This window comes from Chlamydotis macqueenii, chromosome 8, assembly GCF_036417535.1.
Source record: "Chlamydotis macqueenii isolate bChlMac1 chromosome 8, bChlMac1.mat, whole genome shotgun sequence".
Classification (NCBI taxonomy): domain Eukaryota; kingdom Metazoa; phylum Chordata; class Aves; order Otidiformes; family Otididae; genus Chlamydotis; species Chlamydotis macqueenii.
The window spans coordinates 12,866,849-12,884,316 of NC_141563.1; the positions used below are offsets into that span (position 1 = coordinate 12,866,849).

General features: G+C 59.7%; 1 protein-coding gene across 1 annotated transcript; it reads left to right on the forward strand.

The window, feature by feature from the left end:
• Positions 1 to 4,704: 4,704 nt before the first annotated feature.
• Positions 4,705 to 15,678, forward strand: QSOX1 (quiescin sulfhydryl oxidase 1). The gene is made up of 12 exons (XM_086754001.1): positions 4,705 to 4,993; positions 7,063 to 7,163; positions 8,622 to 8,670; positions 8,851 to 8,953; positions 9,767 to 9,857; positions 10,093 to 10,238; positions 10,694 to 10,828; positions 11,023 to 11,152; positions 13,077 to 13,199; positions 13,300 to 13,444; positions 13,667 to 13,846; positions 14,256 to 15,678. The coding sequence occupies exons 1-12, from the start codon at positions 4,705 to 4,707 to the stop codon at positions 14,987 to 14,989; spliced, it is 2,226 nt and encodes a 741-aa protein (XP_086610127.1). The 3' UTR covers positions 14,990 to 15,678.
• Positions 15,679 to 17,468: the final 1,790 nt, after the last annotated feature.

Below are 17,468 nucleotides of genomic sequence, written 5' to 3' on the forward strand. Positions count from 1 at the left end.
AAAAGGAACCTGTGGGGAGCTGCTGACCGCCAGCTCTCTTTAGCAGGCAGGAAGGAGAGGAGGGGGGCTGCCCGGCCACTGGCACCCAGCCTGGAGCACAGGCTGTTGGCGGACAGGAATGCAGATGAGATGTAATGGAGTTTGAAAGCACAGGGCAATCTCGGGGTCCTGGTGGGGAGGGAAAGGCACCCTGCGAGGTCAGGAAAGTGGAGCAAACAAACCCCGTAGTTGCAGCTCTGCACCTTCCTGCCTCTTCCCCAGTAGCATCTGGCAGAAATTTAAGGAAAAGGAGGAGAATAGAGCTGTCAAGGGGCAGCAGCTCCATTTGGGAGGGTGAGGGTTGGGCAGGATCAGGGCATAGGGGCAACATTTAGGCCCATTTATTTTGCCTGACAAGCAGGCTGTCTAAGGATGGTCTGGAGCAGGTCTGGTTGGTTCCTGCTCTGAATGTTCCTCTTGGCTCTAGTTTTCCAGCCCTTTGCTGCAGCTGTGCAAGACCTGCTGTGTCCCTTGGGCTGCGTTCCCTCCCTGATGTTAGTTTCAGGTGGCTTCCTCTTGCAGGCTGACTTGTCTGTCACCGCCCTGTGAAATCTAGGCTGACTCGAATTAGGGTTTTGTCTGTGAGTTTGCTGGAAGTTGAATTTATGCTGGTTCTGGGGGATGTCCCAGAGATTTTTATTTTCTTTTATTCCAGCAAAATAAAAGAGGCTGCAGGGGATTCTGCCCTTCATGTTGCTCGGCTTGAGGAGCTCTGCAAGGTCCCTGGTCCAGTGTCCATGTCCTGCTTTGTTGCTCTGCAGAGGTGATGGAGCCAGTGCTGCTCAGTGAACCTGAGATTGGGCACACCAGTCCTTGGTAGGTGAGACCTTGCTTACGTTGCAGAACTACTGCCACAGCAAGAGAGGAGTATTCCGTTGTCATCTGTGTGGTATTCAGTTTCATGCGCTGCAATTAAACCAGCTGCCAAATAATGATGTGGCAAATCTGAGTGGTGTGGCCTCCTCTGATCTGCTCCTGGAAGCTAGGCAGATGAGCTGGAGTGGAAAACATCTGCTCTGTGCATCCTGGGTCATGGTGATGATTTATGACTTTAAGTAGATCTTAATTTTGCAGGTAAAACATTTCCTACCCAGACATACCAAAGATGGCACCAGTTCCTCCCAGTCCCCCCAGGTCCCTCCGAAAAGAGCAAGGGCAGCATTGCTGCCGTCCTTTTGAGCAGGGATGAATCAGCAGAGGTGAATAGCAGAAAGGGGCTGGTACTGCTGCAGTTTCTCTGCAGACACAAACTACGTGAACACATTCATCATATCCTGAGAATGCACCCCGGATTTTCTTTTACGTCTATTGTTATTACAGGCTGGTTGGGCTTGAAAGGTAGAAATCAACTGTATCCGAACAAGCCTGTCTCATGTAGTCAGCAATTCCTGGCTCCTGCTGGGGGCTGCAAGGGGCTTTCCTGGTCTTCACAGGTGTGAGCCTGGCAGAGCCGCTGCAGAGTGCGAAAAGCACTTGGGGTTCACATCCATTCCGTACGTTATTCCATGTCTCACCAAAGTTGCAGAAGCTAGCAGGTTTATCGCGCAGGCACTGCCAAAGATCTTGTCTGAAACTGTGTCTCAGCAGATGTGTGACTGGTGCCACCAGCAGAAAAGTGCCACCTGGACTGGAGCATCCCAGCTGACTTTGGTTTGGCCAGCTGGGAGGTGGCAGGTGGCACGATTTTCACTTGCTCTCTGAGGCTGTTTGGAGATGCTAATGAGGGAAATGGAGCTTTTTCTTTTATTTAGAGAAGGACCACTCGTAAGTGGTGCTGTGCTCCAGTTCAAGAAGGGCTTCACTGAGTTCATCTGTCCATCTCTTGAAGGCTGGAGAGAAAGGAAAACTATGACGCTTCCTCTGCAGCTGGTATTTCCGAGGTGCTCGCAGAGGAGTTGGATGTGAACTTCTTTGAATAGCGTACGAAATGCCAGGGCCAGGTGACGGGGTTGCCATGATTGTATAATGAGTCTTGCATTGGTTGCATGTTTTTCTTAGAGTCAGTTCCTGGAATCACACAATTATGTAGGAACACGTTGTTTAATTTTCAAGGAAGAAAGTCCATTTCAGGATCTCCCTGTCCCCAGACCTTCACAGCTAAAGGGGAGTGAGAAGGTCCTGGGTTGGCTTACCTGGCTGTTTTAAGCTGTTGATGTTTTGCAGCCCGATTCATGCTTTTAAAAATGGACAGTAGAAGACTTTCCCCAATTTCTGAAGCACGTTCAGTAGTCCTTTCTAGCACTTCAAAGGCTGAATACATAAAAACCCAGCTGCTCTTTCCTTGTCTCCTCTCTAACCCAGCACAGAGGCAAATCAGAGTAGCTCTTTGTTGGTGAAAATGATCCATTCTGGGTGCACGAAACAGGTTCTGCAGGGCTTAAATGTTTTGGTGAGATCTTGGCAGCCTTTGAGGCACTCAGCCTGTTGGTGTTGCCCACACCTCATTGACTTTGAGGAGATTCCTGTTGGATGTTTGGGAAAGGAGATTTGAGAGCTGATGAGCTTAATGAACAAAAGCCACGGCTTGGCTGCTGCACTGGGACTCGTGCAGTGCGGGAACCTCTACAGTGGTCCCTAGCCCATGCCCTTGCTACAGTTGAGTGGAGCGCATCTCTTCCTGAAGTTAAGGATGCTGAGCTGGGCGCTGAAGGCTTTGCTGTGCAGCACAGCTAAAAATCAAGTAGATTCCTGAATGTGCTACAAGAGCCTAAAGCTGGGCTCTAGGCCTGCCTGGGGGCTCAGCAGCCACGCATCCAGGGTCACCCAGCACCCATCCCCTGTGCTTTGCTTCCCAAAAGTCAGACACTGCTGGGAGGGTATTTCCAAAACTTCCCCAGGTTTCTTCTCCTCCTTGATATATATATAGTTTTTAAAATTCATCTTAGTTATTCTCAAATCCATCTTAAAACAAGTCCTTTCAAAATCTCTGCTTTATCTTTGGCTTTCCATGCCCATGCCCTGACTCAGGGCATTCTGTGATGAAAATCCCAGCTCTTCCCAGTTTGAGATGGAAGAAAAGCCTCATCTCTTGCTTTGCAGCAGCATTAAAAGGAAAAAGGTTATTTGGGCAAGTCCGTGGGGACAGGAGGGGACGTGCCAGCCTGGCGGCAGGTGGTCAGCAGCACCCGCCCCCCGCCTCCCTGGGCAGCCGGATGCAGGCGCATCCCCACCCTGGGGCTTCAGGGGATGAGCAATGGCGTGGCTCACCTCAAAAGGAGCCGGAGCCCTGGGGTGCGGGCTCTCGCCCATCTGCCTTTGCGTTAGATGCTGCTTTTGCATCTAAAAAAGGATCCAAGGAATTTGGGCTCCTGGGAGGGAGGGGTGAGCTGGATGGGGAGGATGCTGGTAATTACAGTGGCTGAGTACATCTTCTTCACCCTGATAACCTAATCAAGCTGTCGAGCCCTTAAAATAAGGACTTTAGCCCAGGGTAAAATAACGGTGATAACATCCCTAAGCACAGGGATTTTTGTCTTTCAAGGGCTAGCTAGACAAAGACAAATTGTGGCAAAGTCAAGTTGTGGCGAGAGCCAGGGACCACCACCTTCCAGAACAGCCCTGCACAGGCTGGACTGCGCCTGTCTCCCTTCTGGAACAGCAAGGTGTGATAATCCCTTAAGCATTTACAGCTAGCAGCTGGGCTGGAGCAAACCATCTTCTGCCCCATTTGCATCAGCCTGGACCCACAGAAGATGGGTGGCAGGGTCATGTCTGACAGGCTCTGTCCCCTACAGCGGGCCATCTTGGGGAGCCCTGTGGCTCCCCTAAAGCTGTGCCCTGTGCGGAGGCTCCTGCCCTCTCCTGCCACGGTGAGGCTTGGGTCTGGCAGGCTTGTTTTTCTAGCATGGCAAGTCTGCCTAAAATACCTAGGTAGGGCCCAGCGTGGCTAATGGCCTTCTGGGGACAGAGCCAGCAACCAGCCCTCAACAGCAATGGGCACCTCCAGGGCCGGGGGTCCCCTGCCCTCAGGAGGTGGGGAGGGAGCAGAAGGCTACATTTTAGGGCTCATGTCCACCCCAGCGGTGCCCAGCTCTGCCCTGGGGCACTGGGCACAGGCACATTCCTGGCTGCGTGTGCGCGTGAGACGTGGCACGGCTGGGATGGCAGGGAGCAGACACAAGGCCTAGAATGGAAGGCTGCTTTTTTGGGGGGGTGGAGCAGCTGGATTTTGGGGCCTTGTTGGGGATTCTTGTTATATATCCCGATCCCCGGGATCCCTGTCCCGTGGGCTACCCGGTGACGGTGGATGACATCAGGGCGCCCAACCTGGGCGCTGCCCTCAGGCCAGCAGCTCCCCTCTGGGGTGACCGTCATGGCAGCACCGCGGGTTTTGGGCCTGAATCAGCCACCTTTGTCTTTTTCTCGCTTTATCAGAATTTTATCATTTTATGCCTCGTCACAGGGCAGCGCTGCGGCCTCTCTCCCCCTTGCCCAGCGCGCTGTGGGGGTTGCCTGATGCCGGGGAGGGGCTGAGGGTATTTGGGGCCCCCCTCACGGTGCGGGGGTATGGCGGGTGCGGGTGTGTGTGTGCACCGCGGGGCGCGCCGCCGCGTGCCCGACAGGGGGCGCCGCGATGCGGGCCGTCTTGTCCCCGCCCCCGGTGGGCGGGGCGCGCGGGCGGCCCTAAAGGCGGCGGGCGGCGGCGGGCGGGCGGCCTGGCGGGCGATGTGGCGGCGGCGGGCGCGGGGCGGCGGCGGAGGAGGAGGCGGAGGAAGGGGGCGGCAGTGGTGGTGGTGGTGGCTGGCGGTGGGCCTGGTGCTGTCGTTGTCGCTGCCGGCGGCGCGAGCCGGGGGGCTGTACTCGGCCTCTGACCCTTTGGAGCTGCTGGGGAGCGGGGCGGAGGGGCGGCTGCTGGGCTCCCCCAGCGCCTGGGCCGTCGAGTTCTTCGCCTCCTGGTGCGGACACTGCATCCACTTCGCGCCCACATGGCGGGCCCTGGCCCACGACCTCCGCGGTGAGTCCCCGGCACGGCTCCCCCTCTTCCCCGCACCCTTGCCTGCCCGCCCCGTCAGCACCCCCAAACCCTCCCTGCGCCCTTGCCCTTGTTTTCCCCCCTCCATCCCTGTCTTCTCCCATCAGCACCCCCTAAATCTGCTGTGTCCCTGCCCCTGTGTCCTTATTCCCCTAAATCCCCCCACATCTCTGTCTGTTCTCCTGTCAGCACCCCTAAATCCTCCCTGTGCCCCTGCCCTTCCATCAGCGCTCCTAAATCCCTCCCGTGTCCTTGTCCCATCATCCTCCTCTCTGTCAGCGCTCTGAAATCCTCTCCGCGTCCTTGGCCCTGTCAGCACCCCTGCATCCCTTCTGCGTTACCTTACATCAGCATCCCTAAATCCCCCTGCATCCCTGCCCTGGCTTCCCTGGAGCATCGGCCTGGTGGGGAGGCCCAGCCCCTCCGTGATGCCCAGGGCCCCCTCTGGGATGGCCAGGCCCGGTTTAGCAGCATCCTTTGGCCGGGAGAAGCTCGGGCTGAGCCTGCCCCAGTCCTTGGGGGTCCTGCTGCCCCCCCGGACCCTCCCTCAGCCCCTCTCCTCCCCGGTGCTGGCAGGGCGCTGGGCCCAGATGCTGATCGTAGCTGGTTTGTTCCCAGCTTTGACCTTGATGCTTGGCCTAGCTGGTGCCCAGTCCCACTTGGGGACCCTCATGCCCTGCTGCCAGACCCCTCGCCGTGCCAGAGCTCCTCCCGTCCCCCCCCCCCACCTGGCATCCCCGGGGCACGTGCGGCTTCTCCATGTTATTGCTTTAATTGATATAGTGCCATCACTGGTGGGTGAGTCAGGGCACCGGCCAGGGCGGCCGTCCCATCTCTCCAAGAAGATGCCGTCCCTCCCAGGGGATGCCGTCAGCGCTCCCCAACACGACAGGATGTGAGGAATGGGGTGCGCGCCCGGGCCCTGCGGGAGAACACTGGCTTTCCTGGTCCCTTTCCAAAAGTCCCCCCCAAGGGCTCCCCACTCCGGAGGCTGGATCACAGATGGGGTGCCCACAGAGAAAAGGCGGGGAAGCCGCCCCCGTGCTGCTTGGTGTCTTCACTGCCGTTCCCATGGATGGATTTTTGCAGGAGTGAGCTGGACGGGGAGGATGCCAGGGTGACCCACGGGTACCACATGCTGATGAGTCCAGGAGCATGCCAGGCCCCTGGCAGCGGGGCTCGGCACCAGCCTTCCTGTGCCACTGGTGCTGGGGCAGCTGGAAGCGGCTCGCTTGCCCGGTCACCTGTGACACAGGACAGTCCCAGTGGGTCCCTGGCTCCAGCAAGCTCCTACCTACATTGGCGTGGGTTCCATCCGTGTGCCTGCACCGTGTCCCTCCCCATCCCGCTCGAAGGAGAGGCTGGGTGTTCTCCAGCTTGCATCCTTTACGCTAAAAAGGAGCCATTTCAGGGCTTTTATCTCCATTTTGCTCTTGGCTTTCAGAGCCCGCTACTTGAAATGCCTCCACGTCCCCTTTTCTTCATCTCTGTTTTGCCCCAGAGACCCGCTGATCCTCCCTGGGGAGGTGGCAGTGGAGAGACACAGCAAGGGAGCAGATGCTCAGCCCCTGCGCGGGCTTCGCCGTGGTGCCCCAGCCTTGTTCCCTCTTGGTTATCAACCGAGCCCTCGGTCTGGGGTGAGAGGAGCTGGAGCCCGTGTTCCCTGCGCTCCCCCGGCCGTGGTTAGCCATCCCTCCCCTTCTCCCAGCGGCCACTTCCCGCTGGAGCAGAGGCTGGGCAGGCAGAACCAGACAGGCAGGCAGCTGCGGGCAGAGCTGCCTGCGCTGGGGCGCCGGCAAGAACGGGGCGTGCAAAGCCTGGTGCCGCCTCGCACGGCTTTCCCCACGCTCCTGCCGCACAGAAAGTAGGGCATCAAACACCGACGCAGACTGCGGCTTCAGGGCTTGGGAAGCACCAGTTTGTCTCCTGCAAGGAATGAGCCAGTTTGGGGCCAGGAAGAGCCGTGTGCTGGCGCAGCAGGAGATCCTTGGAGCGGTTTTCGGGGCCGTAGAGGGGCTGAGCTGTGCTGACTGCATCCTCTGTCCCCGCAGAGTGGAGGCCTGCAGTGATGCTGGCGGCCATCGACTGCGCCGACGAGGCCAACCAGCAAGTGTGCACCGAATTTGGGATAACCGGCTTCCCCACGCTGAAGGTAAGGGCTGTGCGTGCCGGGCATTTGCCATTTTCACTGTGCTTTGCCTTTTGGCTTGTCCCTCTCTTGCTCGATCAGATCGACAGTGCTATTGCACCAAAATATTCCCTTTGAGGCTTTGCAGGCTGTAGCTGTTTCACCCGTCCCCAAAACCTAACTGTGGCCCAGCTGCAGCCATCGCAGCTCCTGGGTGATGTAGCAACAAGGAGGGGGGAAACCAAAATGCTGCTTTGTGGTGAAACGTAGAGACCAGTTCTCTCGTAGGAGGAGGGAGAGTCCAAAACCTGAATTGGAAGTGCCCAGGAAAGGCTGGTGGAGGGCAGAGAGCGGTTGCAGGTGCAGGTTTTGGAGGAGGGCACAGGGATACTGTGGGATACTGCACGGGGCTCAACTGGGAGCCTCCTGCAGCAGCTGGCGAGGTGCCATTCCTCCTCCTGGGCCCGTGCCCGGCCCCTTAGCTGTGTCAATACTGCCGTTTCGCGGCGTTTCCCACTGCAAACAGAGCCTTGCTCCAACAGAAGCAATAAAGGCCAGGCTGGATGGGGCTTTGAGTGACCTGGTCTAGTGGAAGGTGTCCCTGCCCGTGGCAGGGGGCTCGGCATTGAGTGAATTTTAAGGTCCCTTCCAACTCAAACCTTCCTATGATTCTATGAATAAAGCTGAAGTGCTCTAGGTGCAGGTGGTGAAAGCCAGGATCGCCTTGAGACGGGACAGGGGGGATAAAGGTTTCATTAGACACGTCCTCAGTTCCGGCTTACAGGCTCAGCCTGAGGTGGGGTCAGATTTAGAGGTTTGCCAGCTGGGTTGGCTTGTGCCCCAGCCCTGCCCCGGGGTCTCACTAAGCACCCAACACCCATGGGACGTTGACTGAAACATGTCCCGGGGCAGGGATGCATGCTGATGTGGCAGAGCCAAGGAGTCGCTTGCTTTGCATCCCCTGTCCCCGCCAAACACCTTTTGCAAACAGCCCATGCTCCCAGCCCAGCCTGCAAAGCAAACACCTGTCTGATGCAACCTGGTTTTCTGCCCTGGCTGTACTGCAGGCACTGGAGCCGCTGTGGGAGGCCAGGAGTGGAAAAAAAAAAACCCTTCTCCCACTTTGTGAGAGATCTGGAGCAGAGAAAGAGCGTTTTGCAGGACCGGGGAGGTCCCAGTTGCCTCCCTGGGACCCCTCAAGATGCCTGCCCTGCTGCCTGCCAGCACTCAGCCCTTGACAGGACACGACTCCCAGTCCATGCCTACGTCCCTACCCTCCAGGGACGCCCCATGAGATGGGGCCGTGGCCGAGAGCTCCTTCTGCAGTGGGTGGTGTCAGTGGGCATGCTGTAACGTCGTGGGGAAACTGAGGCAGAGGCAGTCCAGGGGGAGCCTCTGCCTGCTGGGCTGTGCTGCCTCCCTGTCACCCTCAGAATGCTCTCACTCCAGCTTCCTCACATGTATTTTTTTATTCCCTTTCAGTTCTTCCGAGCTTTTAGCAAGAAGGCAGAGGATGGGATAAGGATTACCAGTGAGTATCGGGGCCACGAGGGCTTTTTCCCCTGAGTGCCAATGGCCCTGCTGCCCGCACCCCCGATGTGTTGGGACCTTGGAGAGCCCTGGGGGTGGCAGCTCAGAGCAGCTCCTCTTGGCTCAGCCCGTGGGACTGGCTTCCCCAGGACTGACCCCTCTGCATCCTGTCCCCTCGCAGGTCCCGGTGCCACCGTCGAGGACCTGCGCCACGCCATCATCACCAACCTGGAGCAAAGCCAGGACGCCTGGCCGCCCGCCTGCCCTCCGCTGGAGCCCGCGAGGTAGGGGTGGCCTGATGGGGTGGACAGCGTGATGTGGGGGTGGCTCTGGCGGCCCCCATCCCATGGAGAGTGGGTGTCTGGGGAAATCCCGAGCTGAAAATGAGCACGGAGCAGCTGCTGCATCACCCATATCCCAGGGAGATGCGGATGGCCTGGCCAGGCTAGAGCTATTTGTGTGGCCTGGATGAAAAGGGCTGTGTTGTCCTATCTCCTAACGAACCTGCTCATCAGCCTTAATTAGAGCAAGCGGTGCCTGAGCTGGGAACGTGGCAGTGCCATGCCATGACGAGTGAGGCTGCTGCCGTTAACAGGTTTTCCTGCCCTGAAAAAGGATTTTCTTGATTCAGTACAAATTTTGAGGGGTCTGAGTTGTCTTTGCCAGACACAGGTGGTTGCTCTGCTGTGCCAGGGGGGAGCATTTAGCTTTCGCAAAGCGATGGTCGAGCTGGGCACGTGCTTCAGGTCTCCGGTGCCTCTGTGTCCTAGCCAAAAACCCAACAGCCCTTGTTCAAGTTCATTCCTGGTTTTCCGCTGAGCGAGCGTGCAGCTCCCTCCTGCCCTGCCCTGCCCTGCCTGCGCTTTGTTTTCTGCCTCCTTGGCTGACCCTGGCAGGTTTTCTCAAAGCCTGTGAACCAGAGCAGAAAATTGGGCTGGAAACTTCAGCAGGGAGGAATTGCCTGCTCAACGGGGCTGAACCCGCACTGGCTTTCCCTGCCAAACCACCGGGGCCGAGGGCTGAGCTCCTTTTGGGCAGGAGGGCAGAGCATCCGGCTGATGCTGAGGCACCTGCTGCCATCCTCTTCTCTCTTGCAGCGCGGAGGAGGTTCGCAGCTTCTTCCAGAGGAACAAGGACCGGTACCTGGCGCTCATCTTTGAGAAGAGCAACTCCTTCGTGGGCAGAGAGGTGAGTACAGCTGCATTTATCTCCCATTTCTCTCGAAGCCCGTGTCCCCAGTGCCAGATAATCCCAGGGTGCCTTTGGCAGGGAAGTCCTCTCCCAGCAGCCTCCTTGGTCAGCTTGCACGCCACTTTGCAGGCGTGAAGTGTTATACAGGGTGCTAAATAGCCTTGCTCCATCCCCAGTGAGGCTGGGGGTCCTGCCACCCACCCCAACTGACCCAGGGCCGCTGGGCTTGCAGGTGGCGCTGGACATGCTGCAGTACGAGAACGTAGCAGTGAGGAGGGTGCTGAACACCGAGGAAGAGCTCGTGAAGAAGTTTGGTGTCACCACTTTCCCCTCTGGCTACCTGCTTCTCCGCAACGGCTCCTTCTCCCGCCTGCCCGTGTGAGTGTGGGACGTGGCAGGGTGGGGACCCTGGTGGGGTGCCAGGCTTGTGCCCCATCTCTCCACTCTCCTTTGTAATTGTGGGAAAGTTCATTAGGGAGGAGATAGTGGCTGGATTGGGCAGGCTGGCAGGGGGCTGCTGGTGGGCACTGAACAGGGCTGCCACCCCTGCCTGGAGCTGGCAAAAGGGAAAAAATGGTTTGTGACCGAGCCACCCCTCCACCACATTTGCCTGGGGGTGGCATGGCAGGGCTCCTCAGGGCTCAGATCTGCTCTGGGTTGGGTCCCAGGATACCCACCACCGGGGTGGCCAGAGAGCGCAGAGCACCCAACGCTTCGTTCCTGAGGTCCGAGTTGCTGGTCTGGCTAAGCCTTCGGTCTCTTTTGCTTCCTCCTGGGGGCCAGGGGCTGTTCGGGAGGGAAGAGGGTCTTGTTCACGGCTTCTTTCCTTGCAGGCATGTGGAGGCACGCTCCTTCTACACTTACTACCTGCGCATGCTCTCGGGCGTCACCCGTGGCTCCTACAAGCTGAACACAACCATCGGCGCTTCCAACGAGACCAACGTGTCTCAGCCGAGGCGTGCTGAACGGTCAGACCTCCCCCTCCATCATTTTTGGGCTGCGGGAGGCCGGGGCGGGTGCGGGGAGGAGATGTCATGGCTACGAGTGGGCAACGGGCTGGGACTGTGCCTTTCACGTGGGGAAAACCCCCAGATCGTGGCTGGCTCCCTGGGGGTGCCGGTTAACGGGCTGATGGACCCTCGTGTTTTGCTGCCCTCCCCAGCTCCAAGGTGTACATGGCCGACCTGGAGTCCACGCTGCACTATTCGCTGCGGGTGGAGGCTGGCCGTGCTGCCGCGCTGTCGGGAGCCCAGCTGGCTGCCTTCAAGTGCTACGTGGCCGTGCTGGTGAAGGTGAGGAGCTTTCGGTGTCGTGGAGGCACTGCACACGCCTCCCCATAGCTATTTATAAGGTGAAATGCAAGTGCAAGGTTTGGGCCACTGCGTCCCAGTGCTCGCAGGTAGTGAAGCGTGGCAGTCTCCGATGCGAGCCCTGTGTCCTGGCACTCAGCGCGTCCCATGGCCGCTGTGGGGCTGTCCCCATCCCCGTGGATCTCCAGACTCAGCCCAGAGTCCCAACAGGAGCCGAGAGCAGGTGCCGGAGAGTTTCAGACGAGGCGTGGGACGCAGGTGTTGGTGGGCAGAGCAAGCTCCGTGCTGGCTGAAGGTGTCGTGTCGAGGCAGTAAAGTCTTTTCAGAAGAGATGCTGTCACCCGCTGGGGTGGCGGACGTGATCGGAGGGGTTGGTAACTCTGATCAGTCGCTTTGGATGCTTGGCTCGGGGAGCTGATCTCTGTAGGTTCCTTTGATAGTCTGGGAAAGGGACTCCCGCTCTGAGTCTGATTTAAGGTCTTTTTTCTCTTCTGTTGGCAAAATTGAAGCGTATTGGAGCTTTGAGCCAGCAGAAGCAGGGCAGTTTAATTCTCTGGTGTGACAGAGTGTTTGGCCAAGGTTTCTACCAGTGGGGTTGAAGGAGCCCTGTCCCCGTCCCCGTCCCTGTCCTAGCCCAGGCTCCTTGGCAGACCTTCACCGAGCCATGGCCACTCTCTTTGCTCCCTCCTTTGTTACCTGGAGCCTCGCATTCAGTTTGGACCTTGTGTAGCCCTCGCTGATGTGTGAGCCACCCCCTGCTCTCCCCCAGCAAAGAGCTCCAAACATGAGCCACTGGTGCAATGAGTCTGAAGTCCTCAGCTCAGAGCTTCATGTGGCTCTTCCTCTGCTTGCCCCCAGCTGTCTCCCTCGCTATTTCTCCCTTTCATGAGAACCCCAGCATTAGGGAAACAAACCTCCCCGTCGCACCAGCTCCCTGGCCAAGGGTACGAGGTTGCTTGGGTGGTTGGGAAGCAGCAGTGGGTTTTTTTTTAATTAGCTTTTAATTCTTCCTGCACACCTTCCCCTCACTGGCCAAGGATGAGCTGTAGCACCGGACCTGGCAAGGAGGCAAAGCCGTGTTCCCACTGCGGGCAGGAGGCACCTGGGTGGTGGGTGCCGGGGCTTCCCCGAGGATGCTGAGCCGGCACTGCCGTTGCTGCGCTCATCCACAGGACGGAGCCGCATCCCCAGGATTGCTGCCAGCCCCGCAGAGCTCAGGCTGGGGGAGCTCAGCCAGCACGTCCCAGCCTTAACTGTTGCGTTCCCAAGAGGTGTTTAAGGCAAGGAAGGGCGGAAAGAAATTCTTAACGTGGAGAGAAGCGATGGCTGGAAAGCAGAGCATTGTGTGAAAAGCCTCCCACCGAAGGAGCGGGGGGGACACTACGTTTTGTAGCAGAAACATCAGGTCGCAGATGAATTCCGCTGGGAATTCAGAGCTTTCGGTGTGATTCCCCACAGGTTCAGGGAGAACAGCTCAGACCTAGCAAAATACTCCTCCCTTTCGCTTCCCCATTGCTGTTCCTGTGTGATGCAGTCTCATCCTCCCCGTGGGTTGTGGGTTGGTCCCTCTGTCCATCTGTCTGTCCGTGGCACGCGCTGGCGGGTTGCCCCCTCTCCCTGGAGTGCCTGCGGTTTTAAAGTGCTGCTGCTAATCGGCTTTGCGTTGACTTATGGTCAGAGTAGCTTTTTGCCTCCCTCAGATGGGACTGAGTTTCGGAGCCTAAACACAGATGCAGGGGCCTCGCTGTGGCTCCCAGCCCCTTTGGGGTCAGGCACCAAAACCTTGCTGGGACCACACAGCCCTCCAGCACGCACTGCTGTAGAGGATGCTGATGCTGCCCAGTGCCCGTCTTGGCTGCCCACTGCTCGTGGTGGGGGTCTCCTCACCCCTTTCCCCTCTCTGCAGTACTTCCCCGGGCGCCCCTGCGTGCAGACCTTCCTGCAGTCCCTGGACGGCTGGCTGAGGAACTGGACGGAGCCCGAGCTGCCCCGCGGTGCCTTGAAGGAGGCCCTGAAGAATAACAGAGATGTAAGGCACCCATGGGGACCCCATCCCCCTCTCTCCTCCCCCCTGCCTCTTGCCCCTCCGCCTGCATTAGCCACCAGCTCCATGTCCTTCTGTCCTCCAGGCCTCCCACCCCGCCGTGCTCCCCACCAACGTGACCTGGGTGGGCTGCCAGGGCAGCGAGCCCCATTTCCGCGGCTACCCCTGTGGGCTCTGGACCATCTTCCACCTGCTGACCATCCAGGCTGCTGAGAGCGGCCCCGACAAAGGTATTGGCGTCCCTGGGGGGGGTGAGGAGCACGGGGAAGGGACATCTGGGTGGGCTGTGGCACGGGCAGGGATGCTGCGTGCAGGCAAAGGCTTGTCTATGGGGAGGGCAAGTGCTGTGGAGTCGGGGTGCAGGGCTGCCACATTGGCCGAGGGACTGTGGTGGTGGCACCACAGGATCCTGACTTGCCCTCCTGTCCCTGCTATCCTCTGCTTCCCCCCAGAGCTGCCACTGGAGGTGCTGGGCACCATGCGCTGCTACATCCGGCACTTCTTCGGCTGCCAGGAGTGCGCCGAGCACTTTGAGGCCATGGCGGCCGCGTCCATGGACCGGGTGGCAAGCCGGCAGGAGGCTGTCTTCTGGCTCTGGTCCCACCACAACGAGGTCAACGCTCGTCTGGCAGGTAAGGGGGGCTGCAGGGAGGGGACTTGGGGCGGCTTCCCGAGGGGAAAAGGAGAGGCGAGGTGGAGGAGCATCCCTCCTCCTGGATGGAGCTGGCAAATGGCTGCATTAGGGTGCAGCGGTGGGAACATCCTGTTGTCATCATCCCCCATCGCAGGGGACAGCAGCTGGTCACGCAGCATCAGACCGCCCCAGAGATGCAGTTGGGTCTTACACGCTCCCCGCAGGCAGCTTCCCCAAGCTGCCGTGTGCCCTCAGAGGACCCCCTCCTCCTGAGACGGCTCCTCCAAATGTCCTTGTCCCTGTCACCGTTCCCAGCTGCTGGATGCTGTGGGGTGTTTATACCAGTACAGCGAGAGGGCTGCGTTACCTGTCCCCTCTAACCCGCTCGCTGGCTCCGGTCCCTGCAGGAGGTGACACGGAGGACCCCAAGTTCCCCAAGCTGCAGTGGCCTCCGCCAGACTTGTGTCCACAGTGCCACAAGGAGGAGCGGGGGGTGCACGCCTGGGATGAGCCGGCTGTGCTCGCCTTCCTCAAGGCGCACTTCTCCTCGGCCAACATCTACCTGGACTATGCTGAGCCCGAGCCTGAGCCTGTCCCCGTGGCCGGGGAGGGGACAGGCGCCAGGCTGGGAACTGAGGGCCTGCGAGAGGAGAGGGAGAAGGAGGAGGAAGAGGAGGGAAAGGAGACAGAGAGTGAGACGAGGGCTCCGGGACGACAGGGCTCCCCTGAGCCGCGGCGCCCCAGCATCGTGCGGCTGAACCCCAAGCTGCGGGAGGTGGGCGAGGACATCGTGGACCTGGACTCCTTCAGCGAGCAGCATTTCAAGAGCCAGGCGTTGCGAGCGGTGGCCGGCCGGCGCCGGCGGCTCAGCAAGCGGGACACCATCGCTCTGCCCCGGGATGCCGAGGTGGCCCGGGAACGCCGGCGGGCTCCCGGTGTCCTGGTCCAGGAGGAGGAGGCTGGGGAGGGCGTGCGGAGGAGCCCTTGGCTGCGGGTGCTCGGCTTGGGCTTCTCCCGCCTGGACATCAGCCTGTGCATCGCCCTCTACTTCCTCTCCTCCATGTGCCTCTTGGGCATGTACACCTTCTTCCGCCTCCGCACCCGTGCCCGGAAGGGCCGCCTCGGCTTCCCCGTGGCCTGAGAGCGGCTGAGGGGGCCAGGGGCTGGGTGTTTCGTCACCCAGCAGGAAGGGGTTTGGTGCATCTCCCCCGGGAGCTGCCAGGCTCCTGGCACCTGCTCCCAGGAGTGGGGGAGCAGAGGGCGGAGGGCTCTCTTTGGGGGGGAAGGAGGTGTTGGAGCATGCCCCTCTCGGGTCGCAGTGCCATGTTTTTGGGTGTGCAGGATCTGGGACACCAACAGCGGGCTCAGGTCTGGGCACTCAGCTGCCCTTGGGTGCTCCCCGGCGCTGGGCTGGTTTCAAACTGGGAAGCTGGGGAGCAGCCCTTTGGGTTCAAACCACTAGTAGGGCCAGGAGGGCAGGGGTTTAGGCCACCAAAAAAGCAGACACTGCTGGGCGGGGGGTGGCAGTTGTGATTTCAGCTGCATTTCATGTGTCCCCTCATTTGAGACCTGGACTGGGGCCCCCCCGCTTTTCCTTGCCTCCTCCCCGCGCTGTTGTTCGCTCTCTGCTTGTCTTAGTGAAATAAATTATTTTTGCCAACGCTGGCCCCACTGTGTCGGCTGGTCCCTGCCACGCAGGCACACCGGGGTAGCATCTCCCCTCCCTGTTGTTCCCCCACCGCCGGCTGTCCCCACTCCAGCCTCCCCCGTTGCCCCGGGAAGAGTACTGGCTTGGTTTAAATCCTTTAAATGTTGTAAATTGTTACTATCGTACGTTTTCTCCTGCTTTTTTTCTTCTGGATGCGTCCGTGGCCAGCTGCCCCGTGTAGAGCTGGCATGTCCTCATGGCTAGGGTGCCTCGTGGTTTGTCCTCAAGCAGGATGATGGGGAGGGAGCAAGGGGGAGCCAGGAAGCTCCTGGAAAAAAGTCGGTGCAAGCCATGGAGCTGCGGTTCGGTGCCGGCCATGTCCGTGGTCCAGAGCAGGGAGGTACACACGAGCATACCCCTGGGGACCTGGACCTCTGTGGGTGCAGGTCCCCTGCGCCTGTCCCCGATTCTCTCTGCCCTTTTATCCTTGTTAGGAATCATTAAGGAAAATGGTTGTTTTCCAGAGCCGGGGCCAGGGCCATCTGCTCTCCTGGCGCTGCCTAAATCCCCCTGTAACAAATTCATTGGGATTACGCTGCCCTCCCCTAATCCCAGCCCTTCCCCCTGCGCAGGGGATTTAAAAGGATTAGAGGCCGGCTGATAATAAACTTTATTAAGGGGGAGGGGGGGTGTCAATCCGATTTGGAGCCTTTTTCTTGATATCTTCACTTCGCCCAGGTGGGAGGCGAAGGCTGGCAGGATGGGGAACGAGGGCGGCTGGCTCCGCTGCAGCCCGGGTACCGGAAGCTCTGGTCCCTCCAGCCCTTCCTCCCTCACTGGCCCTTGCAATGAATTTTCTTGCTCTGTGTTTCCTCTTCTTCCGTGTCTGTGCGTGGTCACACCTCCACGGGCCGTGGGGCTGGCACCCCTGCCCTCCCGCCGCTGACCCGCTCGGCCTTGGCCGTGCCCCTTAGCCAAATCCTCCGTGGTCTCATCCCCGGCACAAAGCCGGGGCTGTGTCCCCCCAGCCGGGTGCGGGTGCATCCCACCGCCAGGTGATGGATGGGGAAGGTGTCATGGCTGCAGCCCCGCTGCCTCCTTCTCCTTGATTTCCCTGGGGGGTTTATCCCCGACATCAATAACCCCCTCGTGCACCCCCTCCCCGCCAGCTGCTCCCCTGCCTGCGACTGAGGGCTTGCGATGAGGGGCTGCCAGTGGTTACCCCCCACCAAAAGAAGCCAGGGACAGCCTGGGGGATGTGTTAGGGAGGTGCGGTGGGTGGGTGCATTGGCGGGGGTGTGCAGCACGAGGGTGCAGGGGATTAGAGGTGGGGAGGTGGGTGCTGAGGTGGGGGTTTAGCGGGCAGGGCTGCCCAGATTAGCACCCACGCCAGGCCCACCAGGGAGATTTACAGGGCTGGGGAGCTAAAGCTGCCCTGCGCGCAGGAAAAAGAGAGTCCGGTAAATAGACTTTCCGTAATCCTGTTTGGTGCAGTCCCAATCTTCCCAGCCCGGCTCTCCAGGGTTGTGGCACTGGTGGGGGTCCCCACTGTGCTCCCCCCAGGGATGGTGGCACAGGTGGAGCATCGCAGCGTGCCGTGGCCACGCTCATGGGTAGGACAGGCTGTGTCCCCTGCTCCAAGCCCCCCGAGGTGCCCCCCCCCATGGGGGTTACCCCTTCCCAGCGCCGCCATGAGCCGGGGTGTCCCCAGGGCTAATTACCCAAATGGCCGCAGGCTGGCGCGAGGCGGCCGCTATTCCCTAATTCAATTTACCCTCAAGTGCAATTTAATTTTCCACGAGGCCAGTGGCCGGCCCCCCGCGCTCCCCGCACACCCAGCCACCATCCCACCCCTTCAGCACTCGCTCCCTCTCGCCTCGTCCCTCTTCGCTTTCCCTCCTTGGTGCGGGTGAGAGCCTTTCTGCACCGGCATCCCCCCGTCTGCCCATGCTGGGGCCTTAAAATCACCAGG

Bases quoted from the DNA above. Each gene is read 5' to 3' on its own strand.
- QSOX1 (XM_086754001.1), top strand. From the start codon at position 4,705: ATGTGGCGGCGGCGGGCGCGGGGCGGCGGCGGAGGAGGAGGCGGAGGA. The intron at 8,954-9,766 runs GTAGGGGTGGCC...TCTCTCTTGCAG, and splicing joins CCTCCGCTGGAGCCCGCGAG to CGCGGAGGAGGTTCGCAGCT. The intron at 9,858-10,092 runs GTGAGTACAGCT...CTGGGCTTGCAG, and splicing joins ACTCCTTCGTGGGCAGAGAG to GTGGCGCTGGACATGCTGCA.